Raw genomic sequence first — 26,355 nt, 5'->3', positions numbered from 1 at the left:
TTTGTTATTAAAAAATTGCCTCTCTCCTGTCTCATAAGGGCTGCACATAGGCATCATGGGAAGTCTAATACATCTGAAAACAAAGGAGCAAGCGATGCATTAATTACGCCATGATGGATTGTGGATTGTGTACACCATCTTGGCAGGTCTTTGCTGTTTTATGGAAAGCTTATGGTTATGACATTTATTAAACACGCAAATAAAAAGCCATCGATGTCCTGCCAGCATTCATTAGTGCCGAACAGAATGATTCATTGTGTCATGAGATGTTTTCACAGAATCAGACGCCTGTGGTTTGTTTAGTTTGATGCCGCAACAGAGTCATGTTGTTCTAATATTTGGCTTAAAATACATGTAGACATAAACAACGCTGTGATTGTATGTGTATTTAAGGGATTATCACATTTATCTGAATGGTTCCGATTACGTTAAACGTAGTTTCAGTGTTATTTCTCATTTAGCTATCCACCTTATTTTTCCTGTGAGAGTGGAATTGAATGTCTCTGACTTCCGGTGTCATCCGCTTCCAGCTATTTTAGCAGCTTGATATTGCAAACTGGTGTGTCTTACCATATTATTTTCATTTAATGTATTATCTTAATTATGGACACACTGGTTTGTAGTGCAAGCAGTTTTGCTGTTTCTGCACTTTGTTATTCTTCTCGTTGTTTCCCTACAGCGGCTAATGAACCGGAAGTCTCACACATTCCCAGAAAACGGCTTTCTTCCGCATTGAATAATAAGGTGGATAGCTCTTGATCAAGATATTGTGGTCATAAATCTTATGTAAAAGATAAGATTTCTCAGTAAAGTAATCAGTCGAAATGAAAAGGGATGCTTGGAATAAGGCAGAAATCCCAGCTAAGCGTAGACGTTATTTCAGTCTGTCCTGTGTATTAGCATAATAAGCATCCTGCTTTACAAGATCTCTGCTCTAATCACCAGCCACCCTGCCAAAACCAGCCTCTGACCACTTTTTCCACCAAACATCCTCTGCAAAGATATTTGTTACTGCTTTCACAGCAGATTATATCACACTTTGTGCAGCTTCTGCATTGGAAGCAGAATCTTTTTTCCTTGCCTTGAAAACACGAGAAATTCCAGAACGTTATATAACAGTAACTTCCAAATATAAATGTTCTCTTTTTGTTTTTGTTTTTAAGCAAAGATTGACCGTGTCATCAGGTCAGCCTTATTGTCAAGAAGGCATATTGGATATTGAATTCTTTTATTTTGGAAATTTATTAATTTATTAGGAAATGTGGGACAAATATATAATTTGAATGTTTTAGGAAATGTGGGACAAACAAAAAAAATACATAGGGTCTCAACTGATTTAAAAATTAAGCTAATTTTATTTATTATATTGATTTATATATAGTATATATACTATTCATAAGTAATAGTAATAATTAAATCATATAATTAATATAATAATTAACTATTATTAATTATTGTTAATTAAGATTGCCATTCATAACTACTTATATATTATATATATAATTATTAATATTAATGAATCATTATTTTACTCATTTTATTAATTAATTATGGAATTTCTAAATTAAATTAAATCATTTGTACCAAATGAACTCTGATATGTATGTTACATAAACAGATGTATATGAAAACGATTTTAATATGAACAATTTATATAATATATAGATGTTTTATGCTTTATATCATATTTTTATACCACATATATTTCCCATATTAACACACATTTTATATCATATACATTTTTTTGCAATATTCGAAAGACAAAAGTATATTAAATAAACATGTTAAATTAATAGCAAAAAAAATGTCTTTATTATAGCTGTTAAATATCCCTTATGTGGTTGTGTTGTTTAGTCTTTAATCATTTCAGTTATTGTTTTAAGGGCCTTTTCGGACAATCTTAATTGGATAATTTTCAACAAATAAATTTGTTTGGCTGAGACTTTCTGTAGTCCTAATGGTCTATTTATAAGGTCTCGTGCCATCATGCCCGGAGCTTTCTTGAATTGACTGAATTGGCACACTTTTTCCTCATTGTCCTTTTGTATACACTTGTCGCCGGTTGCTAGCGCCCCATTCATACAATAGCCAGACTTTCCTCCACAGTGAGAGACTGTAATGAATTCAACCTTCATATTCATCCGGAAGAAGGAGGCGGGAACCGGCGGACAATCAAAAACATTTTAATAACAAAATAAACACAAAACAGCGCACCAGCCCCTCACGGACGACTGGTGCGCATAAAATAAAAACCACAACACAACTAAAAGCCCAGGCCTGGTCCTCTCTCGTCCTTCACTGTCGTCGCTCCAGTTTTATATCCTTCCATCTCCTCCATGGGCCTCGAGACCGGTGGGACGAACAGGTGTAGTTCATCTCCAATCACTCCCCCGGCCTCGCTCCCATGTCCCTCGGCCCCGCCCCACTCGTCACATACCCCCATCGCCCCTCGCAGGCCGGGGGGTACTCCCGAGACTGCGCTCTACTCCCCCCCCCCCCCCTCCCTCCGGGGGGGCCGCTCCCGGGGATTGGGGGTAGGACAGGCGAGGCGAGAGAAAAGGAGATGGAAGGAGGAGCGACAGAGACGAGAGAGGGGAGAGAGGAAAAAAAGAAAAAAAAAAAAAAAAATTCCGGTTCCCAGACGCACCGCTGCTCGGCCCTCCACCAGCTGGGCGATCTCCTCCGCGGTGCCTGGCGGTGGCACTGGACGGCCCTCGGCGGACGGCACGACACTCCTCCGCCGCCCGGTGGACGGCGACGGCTCCTCCGGTTTTGGGCAGCCGGCAGGAGTCCCCCGTTCCCTGCTCCTCCCCGTTCCGGCGGATGGCAGCAGGCTCCGGCCACCTGGCGAACGGCGCCGACTCCTCCGCTCCCTCACGGACGGCAGCCGTCTCTCCACATCGTGGGCGGCCGGTAGCGAGCTCGCCCGTCCCCGGCAACTCGCTCCAGTCCACCGCCTCGAGCGTCCATGGCGGCACACTCCTCGCCAGCTCGATGGCACCGCGGATTCACCACAGCGGCGAGGGATCTTCAGCAGCGCGTCCCTCCTTCTCCCGGGCTTCGGCACCACTGTAATGAATTCAACCTTCATATTCATCCGGAAGAAGGAGGCGGGAACCGGCGGACAATCAAAAACATTTTAATAACAAAATAAACACAAAACAGCGCACCAGCCCCTCACGGACGACTGGTGCGCATAAAATAAAAACCACAACACAACTAAAAGCCCAGGCCTGGTCCTCTCTCGTCCTTCACTGTCGTCGCTCCAGTTTTATATCCTTCCATCTCCTCCATGGGCCTCGAGACCGGTGGGACGAACAGGTGTAGTTCATCTCCAATCACTCCCCCGGCCTCGCTCCCATGTCCCTCGGCCCCGCCCCACTCGTCACAGAGACCAATTAGTCCGACCCTCTTCAGTTCAAGAAAGTTTCCTTTCAAACTGTCGCCTTTTAAGGGTGGGACTTTATCTGCGTTTAGTGTTTGTGTGTCAGGAAACGCTCTACTGTTCACCAAAACACACTTGTGTTGACCCTTAGGGGCCCTTCAGCTACTCAAAGGGTGAACTGCACAAAGAACGGCAAACAAAAATGGGTTTGTTCAGAGACAGTGGAGTTTAACTTCTCAGACCGACTGACATCCCAGTGTTAAGAGGTTATGGAGTTTAAAAGATGAGAATCTGGATTTAATAGACTTTACTTCTATCTATCTGTCTGTCTGTCTGTCTGACTCTACATTTCTACCCGCAGTCATAACACCTCATCTCTCTCTCTCGCCTTCCGTGTCTCGGCGAGCTACAAACGAATAGTGCCAGATGAAAGTGTTTTGGTTGAACAACTCTAGAGCTAATCCACTTCCATTCATGCCGAGGTCCCTTTGAAAAGCGAGAGAACAGGGAGGGCAAGACAGAAACGAAAGAGGGCCTGCAAAAAGTCTGGCAGAAGTGAACTCTTGAACCCGTTGCTGAACGAGGTGAGCAGGTTTGAGCAAATGCGTGTGTTTTTCTTAATCAAGCACGGCTGTTGTTGAGCGATTATGAGGACCTTCCCAACACACACATCCACTTCTGTTGGAATATGTATGTTTCACATTACTGGAGCGGTGTTTATATGGTTGACACTATTATTGTGGCATTACAGTGGTGTGTGTTAGCACATCAAAACCTACTAATATTAATGAAAAAGTATTCATATTAATAAATTTATTTATTGTATAATATATAGTAATACATAGTGTACAGTTCTGTTCTGTTTGTCTTTTGGTACTAAATGTGATGCCTGGACTCTAGCTAGATAACGATGTGTTAAGCTAATGCTAAGCTACATGCTATTTTGGCTCACTTTAATGATCATTAAGGCCATCTATGTGAAATAATCTCAAAAATAACCTCCTGAATGGCTCAATTACTGACAGACAAAATCCTAAAAGATCTACTCAGATGAAATTCTTATAGTTATAAAAGGGTTTTTAGGGGTAAAACCTCACTTATTCATAGATCCCCTCTTGTGAATATTTGTGTGCGGTTTTGTTTGCTCATCTGCTTTTCCAGGAATGATGCGAGCTGTGATGTAATCACATTCGCTGAATTGCCTCAGAACATAAATCCCGTCTGGAAAGATTCACATCTGAGGTCAATTGTCCATTCATTTGGACAGGCTGAGTATCTCTGTACTTGATGAGATTTGAAGTAATCCATTGTGATTATATATCTGATATACAACCCGAATTCCGGAAAAGTTGGGACGTTTTTTAAATTTTAATAAAATGAAAACTAAAAGACTTTCAAATCACATGAGCCAATATTTTATTCACAATAGAACATAGATAACATAGCAAATGTTTAAACTGAGAAAGTTTAAAATTTTATGCACAAAATGAGCTCATTTCGATTTTGATTTCTGCTACAGGTCTCAAAATAGTTGGGACGGGGCATGTTTACCATGGTGTAGCATCTCCTTTTCTTTTCAAAACAGTTTGAAGACGTCTGGGCATTGAGGCTATGAGTTGCTGGAGTTTTGATGTTGGAATTTGGTCCCATTCTTGCCTTATATAGATTTCCAGCTGCTGAAGAGTTCGTGGTCGTCTTTGACGTATTTTTCGTTTAATGATGCGCCAAATGTTCTCTCTAGGTGAAAGATCTGGACTGCAGGCAGGCCAGGTTAGCACCCGGACTCTTCTACGACGAAGCCATGCTGTTGTTATAGCTGCAGTATGTGGTTTTGCATTGTCCTGCTGAAATAAACAAGGCCTTCCCTGAAATAGACGTTGTTTGGAGGGAAGCATATGTTGCTCTAAAACCTTTATATAACTTTCAGCATTCACAGAGCCTTCCAAAACATGCAAGCTGCCCATACCGTATGCACTTATGCACCCCCATACCATCAGAGATGCTGGCTTTTGAACTGAACGCTGATAACATGCTGGAAGGCCTCCCTCCTCTTTAGCCCGGAGGACACGGCGTCCGTGATTTCCAACAAGAATGTCAAATTTGGACTCGTCTGACCATAAAACACTATTCCACTTTGAAATAGTCCATTTTAAATGAGCCTTGGCCCACAGGACACGACGGCGCTTCTGGACCATGTTCACATATGGCTTCCTTTTTGCATGATAGAGCTTTAGTTGGCATCTGCTGATGGCACGGCGGATTGTGTTTACCGACAGTGGTTTCTGAAAGTATTCCTGGGCCCATTTAGTAATGTCATTGACACAATCATGCCGATGAGTGATGCAGTGTCGTCTGAGAGCCCGAAGACCACGGGCATCCAATAAAGGTCTCCGGCCTTGTCCCTTACGCACAGAGATTTCTCCAGTTTCTCTGAATCTTTTGATGATGTTATGCACTGTAGATGATGAGATTTGCAAAGCCTTTGCAATTTGACGTTGAGGAACATTGTTTTTAAAGTTTTCCACAATTTTTTTACGCAGTCTTTCACAGATTGGAGAGCCTCTGCCCATCTTTACTTCTGAGAGACTCTGATTCTCTAAGACAAAGCTTTTATAGCTAATCATGTTACAGACCTGATATCAATTAACTTAATTAATCACTAGATGTTCTCCCAGCTGAATCTTTTCAAAACTGCTTGCTTTTTTAGCCATTTGTTGCCCCCGTGCCAACTTTTTTGAGACCTGTAGCAGGCATTAAATTTTAAATGAGCTAATTAAGTAGATAAAAGTGTACAATTTCTCAGTTTAAACATTTGCTACGTTATCTATGTTCTATTGTGAATAAAATATTGGCTCATGTGATTTGAAATTCCTTTAGTTTTCATTTTATTAAAATTTAAAAAACGTCCCAACTTTTCCGGAATTCGGGTTGTACATAGATCTGTGAATGCACTTCAGTTGAATCCAATAAAAATCTACATTTATGCTCATTTATATATTATTTATTTATAATTGTTAGGGCTATCAATTGATTTAAAACATCTGTGAATGCATGTCAGTTGAATTCAATAAGAATGTAGGCTAATTTATGTATTATTAAGTTTAAGGGCTATCAATTAATTCAGATATGGATGCATCTGCATCTCTAAAACTCTCTGAATGAATGTCCTTCTTGCATCTTAGTAAGCTTCAGTGCAGCCCACAAACAGATTCATTTTAATCAGGAGTGCATTACTGTTTTTGTAGAGTAATTACAGCAGTAACTCTGGAGCAGAAAAAAAAAAAATCCATAAGCAGCCACAGTAAAGGCCTCTGCCTCTGTTTGATGTGTTTCCACTCACTGCTGTCCCGCTGTCACACTACAATAGATCGGAATGTGGACCAGATTTATACACACATACTGTAAACACACACACACACACACACACACACACACACACACAATTAGGAGCCCATCCAGTGGTGTACATGTACACACTTGTTTGAACTGTGTATGTGTGTGTGTGGTGGCTACAGCTGGCTTTCTGCAGTGTTTTAGTGATGGAGACAGATGTTGTTCACTGGCGTTTAGTGTACAGTGCAGCTGTCAGACTGAAACCCTGTTAAAGGGATGGTGGAATGGATTTTTCATGCATTTTTATTTGAGTAATTCTTCTTTATTATTATTTTTATTTATTATTGTTGTTTTTTTATTTTCTGTCTGTCAGCCGATTCAAATATGTAATGTTGTTTTTTTTTCATGCATTTTTATTTTACACATAATTTTTCGAGTTAGCCTAAATTCTATTAGTTCATTTTATTTTATTGCTGCTAACCAATTAAATTATTTCATGGATTTTTCATGCATTTTTATTGTTTGCATAATTCTTCTTGTTAGGCTTATTTTTTATCATTTTCTTTCATTTTATTATCATTTTTACGGTTGTCAACCAATTAAAATATTTAATACATTTTTCATGCATTTTTATTGTATGCATAAACATTCTAGCTAGGCAATTTGTTTTCTTATTTTATTTTATTTGATGTATATTTTACATCATGTATATTTTACATCAATATACAAGGCTATCAACTGATTAAAATATTTACTTGCAATTCCATAGTTACTAAAACTATGAAAACATAATTTATTTTATATTGCAGTTGCCAGGTTTCACAAATGTTTTATTTTCAGCTTTTTCTTTATATCACTTTAGAAATTATTCTAAATATATAATCCATATTGATTTATATACTAAGAATGTCTAACCCAATATGTACAATATGTTGAAAGAACAAGAGGACTAAATTAAAACCATGAATGAACAAATATCAATAGGTGTACCAGGACATCTAAAATTTTCATCTATACAGCTTTAAAGTATAACTTCCATATCAGAGTCCATTAAATCTTTAATGATTCAGTTGCCATTTCTTTCTGTTTTCAAACTTCCTGTCATTGAGGTCATTTGCTCTGCTTTCTGACACAATCTCACCCCTTCATGAATGAATCATTAATTATGCAAGACTAATGCTATCGTAATTGACGATTTGACATCTAATTCTGACATCTAGTTTCTTTTTAGCCCTGAGTGTTAATGTGACTAGCATGCCAACAGTGTTGGACAACAAAAATCTTGTATACTGATCCCAAAACCAAACAGCAACATTTTTAGCTACCGTATTTTCCGGACTATAAGTTGGTAAATATTTTCTCTTGGTTCTCGACTTATAGTCCAGTGTTACTAATATATGTTTTTTTCCTCGTCATGATGTATTTTTGGACTGATGCGACTTATACTCAGGTGCAACTTATAGTCCGAAAAATACGGTAATTATTTTATAATACCATCCACAAATTCAAGAAAACGTGTAATAGCGTAGTAATGTTTTTACAATCCCATTTTGATGTTTTTTGCTTGTTTGTTTTGTGAGTGTTTTAGCGATTTGAATGAGTTTAGCACACATTAGCATTTAGCAGGTCTCTGTATGCCAGCACTAAGCGCTTAGCGAAACTTCAAGCCAAAAATGCGTGAGATGTTGCCAAGAAAGAGGGATAGAAGGGGAAGGGGGTGAAAAGGAGAGCCAGTCTGACTCTTTTACTTGCAAATCGTTCATCTGTGTGTGCACAGAAACGTGTGTGTTTTGATGTTTTTATCGTTTGCTGGCTGTCGCTCTCTATCCCGAGTGCTGTGTTCAGCCAGGCCCAGCAGAATCTCGCCTGATCTTCCCGATCCCTCGGGCCACATGCAGACGTCCACATCTGCCGCCGTGATGTCATCAACACGTGACATGCCGCTCTGGATAGAGAGTTAATATTTGATACCCAACATAGCCGCTTTCTCTCGATGCGTTTCTATGTCTTGTTCTCTCATCTTCCACTCGAAGCAAAAGACACAGTAGCACAGCTTTGCTCCCTTTTACAGCCTTTTACCTTCAACATGGAGAAAGGGAAAAGAATGATATTCAAAATTTATTTTATTGAAATGTTTTGAAATAAATGGAATTGCATGTTCAAAGTTGTTTTTGAATATAAATTAAATATGTATTTCTTCACCAGAATTTTTTTTTTTTTTTTTTTTTTGCCACGGCTGTTAATGGAAGGTTAATGACTGGTAACTGCCTTAATTCTCCGTGGCATGGATTCAACAAGATGTTGGAAACATTCCTCAGAGATTTTGCACCCGGTGTGGTCCTCTGCTGCTGTAGCCCATCTGATTCAGGGTTTGACGTGTTGTGTGTTCAGAGATGCTATTCTGCATACCTTGTTTGTAATGAGTGGTTATTTGAGTTACTGTTGAGTTACTTTCTATCATCTCTACCAGTCTCCTCTGACCTCTGACATCAACAACGCATTTTCATCCACACAACTGCCACTCACTGGATATTTTCTCTGTTTCAGACCATTCTCTGTTTCCCTGCAGCTGATTTGACTCCATCAGTAAACCCACAAGAAATCAAGCCTACTAACTGCTGCTTTGCTTGCTATGGTTATAACAAAGCCTAATCTTCTGAAATATGCTATCCTAAAAACATATGCGTCACTGACAGGCAGCTACTTTATAATGCTAGCATAGGTAAGTGCACTCATGCTCTGTGAAGCTTGCTTGTGAACATTCTGCCCTGACAAGATTTTAATGGAAATTAATATGAACAACTAAAAATAATTGACCCCAAATGAGTTGGGGTTAAATGAGTTTGACACACATGGCGTATGTAAACGCTGTTAATTGTCATGCTTATTTCACGCTACAGCAGAGTACATTCATAGGTTTCTGAAGGGTAAATGGGAAACACACTGTCGAACAGCTTTAATAGTCCCAACAGCGTTGGGACTATTAAAAGGGTCAGAAGTTGCTGAAGAAGAATAAAAGTTCTCCTGGCTGGCCTGTCTCTCTCCATTTCCCTTGTCGTTTGTAGGTCAGTTCCTCCACTAATGCTCAAAAGAGTTTGTCTTGTCCTGAGAGAGGGCCACACAGAGCATATCCATTACTGCCCACGACACCGCTGATGAAAAGAGGCTGAATGTCTGTTTTCTTCCTTTGTAAGTCTATTATCAGATTATTGGTCTTGGTGGTGTTCAAGATCAAGTTGTTTTTTGTACACCACACAGACAACTGCTCCACCTCATCCCGGTAAGCGAACTCTTCCCCCCGAGAGACGAGCCCCACCACGGTGGTATTATCAACAAACTTAATGATAGTGTTACTGGCATGGACAGGGGTGCAAACGTGTGTAGAGAGTGTACAGTAGGGGTCTTAGCACACAGCCCTAAGGAGAGCCGGTGCTGAGGCTGAGAGCTGAGGAAATACGAGAGCCTACTCTTACCCTCTGTGAGCGATCAGTAAGAAAGTCCTTGATCCAAAGACAAACAGAGTGAGATATTCCCAAATCTGACAGTTTAGACACTAGCATGTCAGGGAGGATGGTGTTAAACACTGAGCTAAAGTCTACAAATAACAGCCGAGCATAGTTCCCCTGCAGCTCCAGATGAGACAGAGCAGTGTGGAGGGCTGTTGCTATGGTGGCCTCTGTGTACCTATTGACTCTATAGGCAAACTGGTATGGGTCAAACCCAAGTGGAAGGTGTGAGATGATGTGAGTCCGAACCAGTCTATCGAAGCACTTCATAATAACAGTTGCCAGTGCTATTGGGTGATAATTGTTCAGTCTTTTTTTGAAGTGGGACTAATATAGCAGACTTCAGGCAGAGTGGTAAAGCGGCCTGGGACAGGGAGTGGTAGTAAAGACCCCAGCCAGCTGTTTCATGCATTCCCTCAGCACCTGTCCAGGAATGCCATCGGGTCCCGCGGTTTTTCTCAGGTTTACTTCCCTCAATGTGCATCTCACCTTGTGCTCCTGCACTGTGAGGATATGGCTGCTGTGTGTTAATGGATGTAGTGTGGTTTCTTCTGGTGACACCACCTCAAAGTGAGCGAAGAATTGGTTCAGCTTCTCTGCCAGTGACGCGTCACTGCCATCAGCCAAGAGATTGCTGGGTATGTAGTTGGTAATATACTGTACCTCGGCTCTTTCCACACCTCCCTATAGTTGTTGTTCTGGAAGCAATCCTCGATCGTCCTCCTGTGTGTAGCCTTAGCTACTCTAATTCCTCTCTTCAGTTTGGCTCTGGCCGCACTGTACATCCTCATCACCAGCCCTGAACCCAGCGTTCCTCTCCCTGAGCAGACATTGCACTTCTTTGGTCATCCAAGGCTTCTTGTTAGCATAAACCTGGATGCATTTTTCCACTGTAACAGAGTCTATGCAGTACCTAATGTAGACCAGGACAGCTGTTGTATGCTGATCCAAATCCTGATGTTTAAAAACCTCACAGTTTGTTGAGTCGAAACAGTCCTGCAGCTCAAGAGAGGCACCTTCAGGCCAAGTTCTGACAGTTCTGAATGTGGTAGAAACACTCTTTCTTAGAGGGTATAAGATGGATTAAAAGCAGGGACATGTGGTCTGACTGGTCCAGATATTGTAATTGCTTAGCCCTGAAGCCCCAATTAATGTTTGAGTAAGCCTTATCCAGTGTATTTGCTCCTCTAGTATCACATTTAATGTGCTGATGGAATTTAGGGAGCACTACCTTTAAATCTGCATGATTAAAGTCCCCTTTAACAATGTGATAGCCTCAGGAAACATACTCTGCTGCCTTCCAATGTTATCATGTAAAAGTCCAAGAGCCAAGCTAGCATTAGCATCCAGTGGTATATACACAGCAGTTATCAAAACAACAGAAAATTCAAGAGGAAGATATATGGGCCTGCATTTAATAGTCATAAACTTCAAGTCTGGGGAGCAGTGACTGTTTACATTTGTGGTGTTAGTACACCAATTGTTGTCCACATAAGTGCATAATTCCCCTCCTCTGTTTTTACCGGAGTCCCAGGTCCTGTCATAGCGATGCACTGTGTGGCTTGCTAGCATCTGGAATCGATGAATGAAGCCAGGTCTCTGTGAAGAGCAGAATGCAGCCATCCTTATCCACGTTGATCGATGCAACCAGTAGTTTCAGTTCATCCATCTTGTTAGCGAGGGATCTCGCATTGCTAAGGAAAGTACTAGAAAGTACTCTTTTCTTTACAATGTCTCAAATTCTGCTCACTTTCCATAAAATCTGTAATTAAGTCAGAGATCTCAGTATGGACTCAAAGACTTGAAAACTTAATGTGAGGTTTGCTAACTGTGACGAGTGGGGCGGGGCCGAGGGACGTGGGAGCGAGGCCGGTGGAGTGATTGGAGATGAGCTACACCTGTTCGACCCCCCGGTCTCGAGGCCCACGGAGGAGATGGAAGGATATAAAACTGGAGCGACGACAGTGAAGGACGAGGGAGGACCAGGCCTGGGCTTTATTCTAGGTTTTGGTTTTATTTTGTGCGCATCAGTCGTCCGTGAGGGGCTGATGCGCTGTTTTGTGTTTATTTTTGTTATTAAAGTTTCATGTTGATTGTCCGCCGGTTCCCGCCTCCTTCTTCCCGATGATTATTAATGTTTAATTCATAACACTAACCATGTTAATTACTCTCTGAACTCTTATTGTATGTCAGCAAGTTTGAATATCTCTTAATGAATTTTGGTAGAAACACGCTGAGATAAAGTTTCTTAATATGATACTTGAATAAGATCTCTGTTAAAGGAGCATTGCGTAGGTTCTGAAATTTCTAACCGTTACTGACACCAGTGGCCGTTAGAGGAACTGCAGCCAGTCTCATGCTCGTTCTCAGTGCGCACGCTCTTTTTTTTTTTTTTTTACTTACGAGCAGTGTCAGTGGGTGTCTGAATTGTGCTGGAGGCTGGTCGCTTATTTCCATCCGCAAAGTCCATTTGAAAACACTATTGCCGGTTGTAAGCCCAAGTAGAAGAGAACGCGCATGATGTCACATTTTGTGAATTTTCGCGCCAATTCGGGCCTGACTCCTCCACACACAAATTGAGCCTACAGGCTGATAGAGGCAACCGTGGTGGACAGTCGAGGTGTCATTCTTTTTTTTTTCATCATGGTTGGCTCATACATGTACAAATGAAAACTCTATCTTAAAGATTTTTTTTAAGTAAAAACCTCCACATAGCTCCTTTAAGTCTCTATGATGGTGCATTCACACAGGCTCTCGGTTTTAATGCTTCTCATTTACGTCACATGTTGCCGAACTGAATTCTGTTTGCGGCTGGGCATGAAAATTGTTCAACTTTTCAACCGCCAATGCAGGCAAATGTACAGTGTACATGTGCAGTTTCTTCTGAGCTAATAAGTAAATATTTGAGAATTATGTTGCATTGAAAACTGTGTTGTTATTTTTGTGAACTAATTGCACAAAATAAATAATTACATTTATGCATTTAGCAGATGCTTTTATCCAAAGCGACTTACATTGCATTCAAGCTAACAATTTTCCCCTAACATGTGTTCCCTGGGATTCAAACCCCCAACTTTGCTGATGCAATGCTCTACCACTTGAGCTACAGGAATAAAGAGGTTTAGTGCTTAGCATAAGTGGTTTGTTCATACAATAATAACAGTGATGCTTCACTAACACCTCTAACTATACTTGTACAGTACAACATATATTATGTAAATCTTTCTTTCTCTTTTTCTGTCAACAGTCGCTCTGAAAAACCACAGCTGTAATGGTTTGTCAGCAAACAACAGTAACCATGACAACAGTAAAGCAACGGGATTGGTTGATTGCTGGCTGCATGAAGGAGAGCTCCTACTACAGGTCAGAAGCCAAACACATGTGTGTGTGTGTGTGTGTGTGTGTGTGTGTGTGTGTGTGTGTGTGTGTGTGTGTGTGTCTGTGTGTGTGTGTCTGTGTGTGTGTGTGTGTGTGTGTGTGTGTGTGTGTGTGTGTGTATGGCATCCATGTGCCTTCATAGCATGTTATAAAGTGACATTTAAAACGAGAAGAAGGAGAAGAAGAGGAGAAAAGAGGAGAGGCTATTTCTGCCCGGCCTTGTTCTCGTTTCAGACACTTAGGCATGAATAATGCACAGATGGAGCTCTCATGTATTATAAAGGAAGGATAAAATAAGAGGTAAAAGTATTTTCCCAATTTATTTTTTATTTTTTAATTTTTTTTAGTTTTGCTCTATCCATCCGGTGACTAAGAACTTTGAACCACCTGCCCACTCACATCTGTGTTTTCATTCCATCACAAATGCTTTCAAATTCTGATTATCCTTTATCTTTCATTCCTGTCTATTTCATCCTTGTTTGCTTCCTTGCTTCTTCCTTTGTCCATTCCTTCCTTTCTTTACTCCTTTTTTTTCTTTCTTTTTTTCCTGCCTGTTTATCCTTACTCTCTGTCTTCTATTGATGCATGCCTTCCTTACTTCCTTCCTTCCATTGTTCCTTCTTTTTTCCATCCATCGACCCATCTCTTCTTTACTTGCCTTGCTAAAATATTTATACTGAGCACTGCTACTCAACAATGTTTTCTGTGTGTTTAGATCTGATGTGCGTGTGCGTGTGCGTGTGCGTGTGCGTGTGTGTGTGTGTGTGTGTGTGTGTGTGTGTGTGTGTGTGTGTGTGTGTGTGTGTGTGTTGGTATTCAATGCAGATGTTCAGGCAAATGAGAGGGGCATAAACTGCTGTACCATTCATGATGGGGTAACGCACACTATTCCTTGAGGCTTATTTGTTGATGTTACTACATGCAGTACATTATTATGTACATATTATCTGGCAAAAACAATCACAGATTAAAGTGGAAGAGATGATTTAGTGATTTATTGCTTGTTGCCCTATCATATCATTTTAGGTTAAAGGGTTCAGTTTGCATTTAGAAAGTGTTTGCAACACAAACACAAGCACAGCCTAAATAAAACATTCAGAGGATTTCAAGAGAGCCCTTATTTACACTCAGACCGAAGTACAGTGCTGCACTGTGGGGCTTCTCTGTGAATCTGTGTTCATTTCATCTTATTCATGTTATTAAAAAAAAACATTTTCTATGTTGTGGTATTTATAGTATTTTTTTTTCTCCATGATATCGACATATAATGTTTGTGTAGGTTTCAGAATTTACCAGTTGTTTAGTTTTATTTTATATTTCATTTCAAAATATAAATATATTTCACATTTTTACGAACTGGGTACTTATAAAAAGTGAAAAATTATACCCACATACTTATTTGACTGTCACACTCAGTGCTTGAGAGCTTTATTGATAGTGGATTTGTACAGTGACTCCACAGTGTAGCCACACACAGTTGTCTGTGGATGTGTCAGATTACTATAATCACAGATCCCCACTTAGAGCCCACCAGATGGTGATGAGCTGCAAAATCCCCTCCATACCCACTCAGAACAAGATGCCATATGCTTGTTTACTCAGATAACTGTACTTGTAGCATACAGTTTAAGGAATTTACATTTTTCAAAAATTGGTTAATATGCTCTGTACCAACTTTCTTTTAATAGGAAATACATCAACACAGAAAAGAAAACTCTACTTATCAAGCTATTTTGGGGTTCAGCTATGGAAGTCAGAAAAAGTTAAAATTGAGAGATGTAGCTTTAGGATTCTCTTGTTTATGGTCACAGGCTCTCAATGGCTTTGTGTTGGTGGTCACTGCTGAGGGGATCATTTTCTACTGTTCTCACACCATCCAGGATTACTTAGGATTCCACCAGGTAATTATTCTTCTCAACAGTCTCATACATAAACACGTATGTATCATATAGCCACTGTTTTAATACTAATCCAATAGACAGCCCAATTACAGTCAATGTAATTTAGGGATTGGATTTTTCCATATATATCCTCATGAAATACCAACTAAACATATTTAAATGCACAATTTCTAAATTGATTTTGTTTCAACACGTTTATCTTTTAAAAAGTGTAAAAATGCTACTTTAACGCTTCGCTTTTGGGGCAAATAGGCTTTTATTTTGTAGTAGAGCTACTTATACACTTAAATTATGTCCAAACCAGTCATGACCTAATGAGTTTGCAGGTGTCAGGACACAGTTTTAATCTGATTGATAAGGATGCCCTGTACGTACACTTTCCCAGAATCAGAATTACGTCAGACTCACCAGTTGGATAATCATTCCATACTTCTCACCTCTATTCATAGTGCACACACACACACACACCTATATATATATACACACACACACACATCTGATCTGCCTAATGCTGTTTAATACTGCAGTCTCTCTCTCGAGCAACAGTTTGAATGCAGTAGAAATTGAATGCGCTTAAATAGGCTTTACTCTGAGATTCAGTCTGGCACAGTGTAATCCAATTCATCATAATTCACTAAAGAAATTATCCAACTGAGACGACACTATATGTGTTTACTTTCTGTGCCTACGATGTCCTCCTTTTGTTCGTATGGATGTGTTTAGACAAGAAAATAGGGAATTTGATAGCAGGTCAAAGTTGATGCGGTCAGAAATAAGCCATTTTTCAGTGAATAAACTGAATTCTGTAATTTTAAAATATATTTCAGTAGAAAACTTGTAATAATATTTCACAATATTTCTGTTTCTACTTTATATTTTATCAAATAAATGCAGCCCTAAGCAAGAGAGACTTGTAACACAACTTACAGATCCCAAAAATTACTTTACATATTTGTAGTTGGTCCTGAAACTTTTCAAAACCATAAAGCTATGTTACATCCTTTTAACTTAATTCTCTCACACTGTCGTTTGTCCTTCGGTTACCCAGACAGATGTGATGCATCAAAATGTGTTTGAACTCATTCATACTGAAGACCAGCAGGCCTTCAGACGCAACTTACACTGGGCCTTGAACCCGCCTCCAACCAGCACGCAGACAGAAGAATCAACACAAGGTCAGGAAATATATCATTTTATATCATGGCAGCACTATATTGAGTAATTCTTTTTTTTTTTATGAGAAGGGGAGGGTGGTCTGACCTTTAGTGGAAGCTCCTGGAGTTGCAAAATAAATGTTATGGTCACTAAAATGTCCATTTTAATTAAGGATAACAGCAAACAGAAAGGAAGAAAACAGAAAAAGTGGTCAGTGGATAATTCAATGATTACCTCCCGTTGACAAAGTCTAGACACACTACTGAGGCTCTGAGTTCTTTTTTGTTTTGCTTAGATGGAGATCCTGCCCCAAGTATGTCGCTGTTGACATGCAACCCTGACCAGCTGCCTCCGGAAAACTCCTCTTTCCTAGAGAGAAATTTCGTCTGTCGTTTCCGATGCCTCCTAGACAATTCTTCTGGATTCCTGGTCAGTGTCAAACAGCTAAAGCTTTCATTTTGCTCTCAAAACCTAATGAGTTGCCTACACAGGAACTATGGAAATACTGTTGGAATTTAGTATTAGTATGATGGAAAATATCTTGCTATTCAAAGTCTCTAAACCCTGATGTTCCAGATTACAGAGTGAGTTAGCATCTAGGTTTGAGCGGCTAACTTTGTGTTGGATTGCGCCTCTAGCAGCCACAGAGATCATAATTGTTGGAACACCTCTGTAATCCATCTTAAAGGAGCAATAGGGTCATGTGGAACAGGTTTTAATTTGTCTTAGAAGAAATAGATCATAATAGCGAGAACCAGTTCTTGTTAGCATAAATTAAAGCTAATTTGAAGAAAGCCAGGCTTTAGCTACAGTATAGAGCTGTCTTTATTCCAAAATAATTTTTCCCATTCATTCTTTTCAGCCAGACAGCGGTCTCTTTTTTTGCTAATCTTGGCTATGTGGTAGTGAAGAGATGCGTATGCGTGCAAAGCTCACTACCGCAGGATTTTCTGTACTCTTGCTCTTTATTTCTTCAGTCTCCATCTTTTACTTTATTTCCCCTCCAGTCCATCTTTACCAAATCCATCTCCCTCAAAAATAGCATGACTACACTTAACTTGTCAGGAGCGGAACCCATGTGTTCAGAGAAATTCATTAGCATGAGCTATGAATATGAGCAAACTCAAACTCTTTCCAACAGGTTTTTTAATACATTTTTTGGTCCTTTTGGCATTTTTGAATGCAACTATTATTTTCTCTTGGGAGGTTCACAATGAACACGTCATTATGTCTATTTAGCTTCCATCATGATTATTTTATTGACACACCGCCAACTTGGAAAGTCATGCTGAAAGCTTCGTTTTTATTAGCGCTAAATAAAATATAGCCTTGCTAACATTTTCCGTTTGTGAATGTGAATGTGTGTCTCTGTATTAATGCTTCACGAAGTCATTCCCAAACTGAGACATTTGTTGCGTAGCCTAACATAAGCAGAACTACTTTAAATCAGTCATTACACAAGACATCACATCATTTAAAAGCCTTAAAGGAACAGCTCACCCAGAAATGAAACAACAAATAAAAATAAAGAGTGCCTTCCAGCCAATATTGCATTGTAGTTTTATGTTTGTGCATATTCATAAGTGGCACTAAATTAAACGTCTAACATACATAAAACATTCACTTTTAGATGGCTTAAAGGCAGGGTAGGTAAAAAAAAATGTATAAAAAACTTTTTTTCCAAATTTGTTTAAACTTTATTTATATATCAATACATAATTAAAATGTAAGTACTCTGAAAAAGAAAGTATAAAAATCGAGTGACTGTAGACCTCTCACGACTGTTTTAAAGACAGCTTATTATTTCCATTCACTCCACCCCCTCCCTTCTGGGCTCCTTCCAAAGCCTCTACTACGGCTCGCTAAGTAATGTTATGTTAGCTATATTACGCAGCTACGTGTGCTAATGACATGCTTCATGAAAAAAATATGTATGATCAAAATACAGAAAGAAAGATTTACCTGTCCAGCAGAAATAAAGCCATCAAGGAGTCACTTTTCAGCCCCTTGAGTTCCCTCAGTTCTCGCCATCGCTGGAAAGCCACGCTGATATTAACTCGCGTTTTATTTCTTTGTTTATCCAAAGACTTTTTGTTCATTGCCTTTTCTTGTACTGTTACTGTCTTCCTTTTTTTGCCTGGTTTGCCTTCACTAACTGCATAGGCCGGTACTGTGAATTTTGCTTGCTGTTTCTCTGCCATTGTTTTGGTATTCCTAGGATCCGTGCCTGTTGAATTCCTCAAATCAAACGTGCACGCGCAAGTGGGCAGGTCATGTGTGGCAAAAGGGTGGTTGCCATGGTTGCGAGAGAGTGACAGTCGCATAAGCCAATCCTATGTTTCGTCCCGAAATGGAAATAATGAGCTGTGTTTAATACAGATAAAACGTTCTAGAGTCACTCGATTTTTATACTCTTTTTATCAGAGTACTTACATTTTAATTATGCATTGATATATAAAGAAAGTTTAAACAAATTTGGAAGAAAGTTGTTTATACATGTATTACCTACCCTGCCTTTAATCTCCGCCAGTCAGAATAAAATTTGTAAGGTTGACTAACCAATCACAAACATTCAGATGTGACAGATTCTGGTCATAGCCTTCATTAACAGATGACCTGGATTGAGCACTATTGCCCACACTGAGTCAGAGACAAATTATGTGGTTTGCCAAGGGCACGGCAACAAAATCATCCAGCTCCAGCTGTGTATGTTCATATATTACGTGTATCGGTTATGCACATCTTTCATGCAAATGCATTATAACATGATTTTTTTGCATGTCATATTTTTTATTATTCTTGTTTATTTGCTCTTTTTGTGGTAGTTGCCATGTATTTGAGATTTATAATTATTAGATGGAATTCCACATTTAAATTAATGTCCACTTAATTTTTGTTAATGTTTTTTGTATAGTAGAAATTCCAATATTCATTGTCATGTATCCCCAATTAAGGCCCTGAATCTTCAAGGACGTCTGAAATTCCTGCATGGACAGAACAGGCATTCGGACGACGGAGGCCAAATGCCACCCCAGCTCGCCCTGTTTGCCATAGCGACACCCCTACAGCCTCCTTCCATAATGGAGATCCGAACAAAGAACATGATTTTCAGAACCAAACACAAGTTGGACTTCACCCCAATGGCCTGTGATGCTAAGTAATGATGGACATTTCTTTTGAAAGAGTTGTAACTTGCATTGTATACAGATGTTTACATCTCCATAAGTACAATAGAAAATGGTGTCACTGATGTTGGTTTTGCCTTTGTTGTAGGGGTAAAATCGTTCTTGGCTACACTGAGGCAGAGCTGCGAGTTCGTGGTTCAGGTTACCAGTTCATCCATGCAGCTGATATGCTCTATTGTGCTGAGAACCATGTCAGGAGTAAGATTTTTAGATTTGTCATGTTGGAGTTTTATTTTTCAAGAAAGTCAAATTCAGCCTAAAGAAACTATGTTGATAATGCTACATAACTAAATTATGTGAAGATTAAGAAACAGCTATGATGAGCTGTCTTTCTGCTGATGCTTGCTGACATTGTTGCCAAAGGCTTTGTGTCTAAAATAAACTAGTGACACTAAATGACATGAGCAGTGTGCTCTTAGGCAAATACTTGAAGTGACAGTATTTTCATTCAGCTTGGTTCACAGGAGGTAATCTATAAATGTTATCACAGGAAGTGAAATCGACTGATATTATCAGTTGTATTGACCTTTGAATTCTGATTATTCTATAATGGTCTATAGCAAGAAGTGCAAAAAAGAGACAGACAGACTGAGACACGAGGAGGAATGTTTTCCCATAATCCCATAGATTACGGAGGAGATTGGATAAATCCTTGACGTTAGGAGTAGAGCAACATGTGATCTAGAGCCTTAAATCCAGTAAATTCAGTATGGACCCAACATCGATTAGCAGAAAAAAGCAACAAGGCTGGAAAATCTGATTTGTATGTCTAATAACAGGGTTTACATACTGTTGCATTGTCTACTGCAGTGATCAAGACTGGAGAAAGCGGCCTTACTGTTTTTAGACTGCTTACAAAGGACAACCGCTGGAAATGGGTACAAGCTAACGCTAGACTGGTCCACAAAAACGGCAAGCCTGACTACATCATTGCCACCCAGAGGCCACTTGTGTAAGTATATAATGCTAATATCCATTTATATTTCTGTACTAACAATTTACAAAATAGATTTAGTTGATTAACATGCTAGTGTTCACCTTTAAACTGCAAGATTTTGATGAAAATACTTCTTACGCATCCACTGACAAATTTTTTTATTCATTTATTCAGAGAAGAAGAGGGTGGAGAGCATTTGAGGAAGCGATCTATGCATTTTCCGTTCACCTTTGCTACTGGAGAAGCTCTTCTGTACCAAATCAGCTACCCCATGCCAGGTTTCCCCGACACCATTCAGGGCAAAGGCAAGAACAACAAAACCAAAAAGAGCAAGGTGGACAAAAGTTCAAAGGATGATCTGGACCCAAGTTCTTTGCTGGGAGCCATGATGAGACAGGACAAGTCTGTTTATGTTTGCCAGCCTGCTATGGAGCCTAGAATGTCTTTCCACAGTAGCCTCTTCAGTGAGCAAGGAGAGACTAGAACTTTCTCTTCTTCGGCGGAAAATGAAAATTGGAATCCAGTGCAGAATGGTGTAACTGCATTCTCCAAAGAGGAACCATTAAGTTTCGACCCACTACTGGCAACATTAGACTCTCTGTCCCTGGAAAATGAGGAAACCTGCTCTAACAGTGAGCTATTCAGTGCCCTGGAAAACCTTGGACTCCTCGCAGAGGACCTCGAGCTGCTGCTTCTGGATGAGAGGATGATCCAGGTAGAGATGGATCCAGATTACATCCCATCTCTGAATGATCTTCTCACCAACAACGAAATCCTCTCCTATGTCCAAGACTCACTGGAGAACCGGATCGAGGACTCGGCAGATGCTCAAATCCCTGCCACTGTATTAGATCTTGTTGAACCCCCTAAATCATGTTCTGCTTCCGATTCCACTTCTCAATGGACTTCCTCCATGCTTGCTCCTTACGTACATTTCTGGCCACAAAAACAGATAACACCCATAGTTCATCTCTCACAGAGTATGCAGCAACATCTCAATGGCCAGTCAGTTTGCCACAAAACTGAGAGCTGGATCCAGGCACCAATACCACAGGTGTCTACATCAGACACTGAGACAACTACATTTACCCATGATACTTTGTTGGTGAACTCGGTACCAGCTGTACACAATGGACACTGGGTCCCTGAACACACACAAGCCAACTTGAACTCTCAACTTGGTGATAAGATAACAGGAAATGGTAAAGCACAATCACAGCAATGGCAGCACAACCAGTTGCCAAACCCATTCCAATATAAACAGAAAACAGATGTGGGTAGTGATACCCCTCCGAACGGGGTCTACAATAATCCCCAGTGGAATAGTGGATATGACTTCACAGACCACTTGGCCACAAATGGACCTTGTTTTTCCAATGGCCAGATGACACACACACAAACACTGGGAATACATTACAATATAACTGACAATTCAGGGGTGGAATTTACAATGAACATCAGTACAGCTGGGGATGTAGGCCAGTTTCAGGGAGCCGTGGCCTCATCTTCGTCTTATCAGCAGGGTTATCAGAAACAGCAGCAGCCAAAAGACGCACCCACTTATTGCGCCTCCTATACCAAACAGAACTCCTCTCTGGAGCATATCCTGGGATTAGCCCCACCTTCAAACCTTCCCTCATTGACAGATTACGGCTCTGAATGGACCCATGATGCCACCCACAGTAAGGTAAGAATTAAGGAAGGATATAGTTGCGCAATGTGATTTAACCAAGTTGGACAAGCTCCTGCATCAACATGCCAAACAAACATATTACAGTCAAACCTTATCCACAACCCCAAGCACATACTTTAATCCTGATCTCAAATAGGAAATGATTGTGGATGAAAATGTTGTCCTAGAACCATCAAGGATGGACAAAGGAAAACCAAAGGTATTGCAGTTAGCCAGAAGTGTCAAATCCTACTCTTGGAAAGCCACCTTCCAGCAATGTTTAGCTCTTGTCTTAACTAAACACGCCTGAATCAGCTAATAAACATCTTGAGGATCACTTAAAATTTCCATGCAGATGTGTTGGAACTAAACTCTGCCTGAAAATGGCCCTCCAGGAGCAGAACTAGACATCCTGTTTTTTTATGTACATTGTCAAGGTGAAATAGATTGCTGGCTTAGAAATATTGTGTACTAGAAATTGTATCAAATTGTCTTTAACATTACACCTTTTGACCAAGCCTTCAGCACATTTGAGTTTGTCTACATGCTCTTTAAAAAGTTCAGTTTGTCTCGTATTGTAATTTAAAAGATATTCTGTACTCCAAACCATAAAACGCCACACACCCACCCTCCATATTTCTCATCTTTTTTTTCCATTGGCCTAAATGCTCACTCTAATCTAATTGTGCTCTGTATAAGGGGCCAAGACCTAACAGGTCATTGCTAATGTTCTGAAATTTCATAATGCACAGTGGCAGACCTACAATACAAAGTCTTGGCAGTCTCTGGAGATTCGCCATGGGTTCCCACACAGGTGGATGTTTGCTTTGCCTGATGTGTTGCTTTATTATGGTGACTGTGATTAAGATCGTAATCTTCAGCTTAAGAGTGTAAGCTTCCAGGTCAACCCACCGGCATTAGACAGGTTTTTCCGCTAAACTGATGGCAGCCAACTGTAGCATCTAGTAGTCCATTGTGAAATGGGAGCCTAAGGCTATGAACAAGCGATAGAGGAAGAGTAGCCTCCACAAAAGGACCGCTCATGCAGCAGGCAATATTCAGAGACCATGGGCTCCTGTCTGCACTCATTTATCCAGACAATCTTGCTTGTCCGCATGTAGGACACCATGCTGAGGTTCCACATGTAGGGATTGTGTTTTCTGTGGAAGGTTAGAAGTGCTTGCTAAGACAAATTTGGGGAATAACACATCCCTTGTTGTTTGTGCTACTGGCATAAATGATATCTTAAATACTGTGTCTTGTTAAGTTCTTTTACAATTCACTGGCAAACACAAACCGAAACTAAAATAAAAATAATACCATAGACTGAAGATCTAGACCCCAAATAATATCAAAGATACTTTGGGTTACACTGTTTTGACTTCGGCCAGTGCACTGCACTGCAAGGCTCTGGCATTGCAGAAGTGACTTTTGCCAAAAAAGTGCTGAAGCTACTTTTCCAAAGAAAAAGGGAGGTACAGATAGAAATAGTACTGAAATTGGAATGGTGACGTTAGGAAAATAAATAATCAATGGAAGAGCAAAGTGAGAAAGAAAGAGACAATTCATTCCAGCACTACATCCTAGGCTTTGAGTTTTCTGAGTTGTTTGTGTTCAGGGTCATTGCTCTCAGCTGAAAGGAGAATAGAGCTAAAATGCCCAGTCAGGCGTGAGCAGCCATGACCTACAAGCCAGCATCAATATTACCTCATGCATACTAACACTACACTGTCATATACTATAACTATAGGAGCTTTGTGATCAAGCTAAGGATTTACTTATCATCTGCACAACACATTCCTACATTAGCAAAATGTATGATTTGGTAAAATAGCATACACTGACAAATTATGCCAAGAGATGTCGTTTTTAAAAGCTTTTACCCAGCTAATCTTTAAGATTTGTTTTTGTTAGCATGTTATATGTAGCAGCTTGAAATTTGATTTGATTTGAGTTCCTCCAAAAACAGCATGGAATTAGTTTTTGTTTCTGGTTATGATCCTGGAGAATGTATCTCGTGAAGACCTTTAATGACCCCAGCAAAGACAACATCTGCTGTCCAGCTGCCAATAACCTGCTAAAATAAACCTAAAATAAGCCACCGCCGTGCTAGTTCTATAAGCTAGCACCATAAGTGAGCTCTGTAATTTGGGTCAGCTGTAGAGAAGTTATTCTAATGCTAATGAAAGGTCATGGTTGCATTGCTGTGGATTTTGTCAATTTTAGTCTGTATTTACACTATAAGACTTTCAAAAAGCTGTTTTAAGCTACGTTAACAAAAGCCATGTTTTGGTGAAAACTATACACTTGATACACTTTTAGCTAGCTTTAGCCATTTAGCTAAATAATTTCTAAAAAATTTTGGTTGTTTGTTTGCAGATGGAGACAGGCTTTATACTCAACTCTGCTAGTGTGGCCTACACAGGAAGTTGTTTGGTTCCCAATGGCAACGCATTGGCCACACCCGGCAATGGTCCTCAACCCCTTCCTGAGCCACACCCACCTCCCCCTGACCCTCAGACCAATGGTTTCTACCTCTGAATATAGATCAATACAGATCCATCCGAAAAGATGCCATAAATCAAGAGAGGACTTTAAAAAAAAAAAAACATAGACGAGACATAAAATTGTTTTATTTCATTTTTTTTTCAGGTTTGCTTATCAACTTGAATAAATACATTTTAATTGTAATTAAAATGAGCCAGACTGACCTCTGAAATATCAAACCAGTTGCTAAATATTCCATCCAAGATAATGTGATCGCACTCTCATTTATATTATTCATTCAGTTATTAATTAATTATGTATCAGTTACGTTTGGATTATTTCTCTGTGTCAGAAATCACTTTTGCTTCGTGAGACATTTCTCCAGTTGGCAGATGCAGTTGATCACAATTTGAGATGGTCTGTCTGTATCAGGTGCATGTTTGGATACGTTTGTGCATAAGTATGTGAGTGATATCAGTCGCCATTAATTGGGCAAAACATTGCAAAACATGCAATGCAATGTCTGTAAATCATGTAGGAGCATATGCAGTGTATAGTTCTTACAAAACTGATTGTCTTGAAACGCAGTAAAGGAGTTTTTTTATGTTTATATGAACAGATGTTTGGGATGTATATTTATTTATGAAAAAAGCAAAGGTGTTACCTTCAGTTTACTGACAGTTTAAAGAATACTTATGTGCGATGTCAATAATAAAGCAGTTTAGCAGTACAAAAAAATAATCATACTCTTCTGTAGAACTGTAGATCTGAAAACTTCTCACTATTACATTTTGGTGACATTAGATTTTGGAAAGATTATTCCAGATCAAAATAACTTACCTTTTAGATAAAAGTGTTCATGTTTATAGTGAATCCAGAACCAGCTCAATCTTGTGACAAACGTGTAATCATTTTTAAGAGTTAAAATAAATCAGGTTAAGGCATGAAGTTTTGAATTGTTTCAAATAAAGTAAAAATCACACATTTTGTATGAGCCAACCCGTACAATCTACTACGATTTTTAACATGATTAACTCTGAGGCCATGTCCACAGGTACACAGGGATTTTTATAAACAGTTTTTTCTTCTTCCGTTTAAAAAAAAAAAAAACATAAGAAAGTGCAAACATCTCGGTTACGTATGTAACCTTGGTTCCCTGAGTAGGGAACAAGATGCTGCGATGACGTCATCGCCTTGGGAACACCTATGGTGTGATGAATGTCTGAAGCCCTTATACCATCACGCCAATTTATTGTGCTGGGTGGAAAGGCCTAAGCCGTCTCGTGCCAGCATAATGGAAAACCAGAGGGTGACCTCCTTCTGAAACACCTCTATGGGTAACGCTCAGCAGATATGGCAGCCACATAAACCTGTGGCAGGTCCTTAAGGGTAATGGAAATGTTCACTCAGACCAAC

The 26,355-nt window shown here is 39.8% G+C and overlaps 1 protein-coding gene across 1 annotated transcript in view; it reads left to right on the top strand.

Annotated features, from left to right (window-relative positions):
* LOC132131726 (aryl hydrocarbon receptor-like) overlaps positions 1-25,050 on the top strand; it is a 34,996-nt gene extending 9,946 nt beyond the window's left edge. Inside the window, exons 3-11 of the mRNA XM_059543818.1 lie at positions 13,472-13,587; positions 15,414-15,503; positions 16,552-16,678; positions 16,954-17,087; positions 19,613-19,815; positions 19,932-20,041; positions 20,654-20,795; positions 20,955-22,467; positions 24,832-25,050. Of these exons, the coding sequence (XP_059399801.1) occupies positions 13,472-13,587; positions 15,414-15,503; positions 16,552-16,678; positions 16,954-17,087; positions 19,613-19,815; positions 19,932-20,041; positions 20,654-20,795; positions 20,955-22,467; positions 24,832-24,993 (2,597 nt within the window). The 3' untranslated portion in view covers positions 24,994-25,050. The remainder of the gene's footprint in view (positions 1-13,471; positions 13,588-15,413; positions 15,504-16,551; positions 16,679-16,953; positions 17,088-19,612; positions 19,816-19,931; positions 20,042-20,653; positions 20,796-20,954; positions 22,468-24,831) is intronic.
* Positions 25,051-26,355: the final 1,305 nt, after the last annotated feature.

The sequence above is a fragment of the Carassius carassius genome, chromosome 48 (genome assembly GCF_963082965.1).
Source record: "Carassius carassius chromosome 48, fCarCar2.1, whole genome shotgun sequence".
NCBI lineage: Eukaryota > Metazoa > Chordata > Actinopteri > Cypriniformes > Cyprinidae > Carassius > Carassius carassius.
The sequence above is the reverse complement of the archived record's forward strand: the minus strand, read 5'-3'. Positions and strand labels throughout refer to the sequence as shown.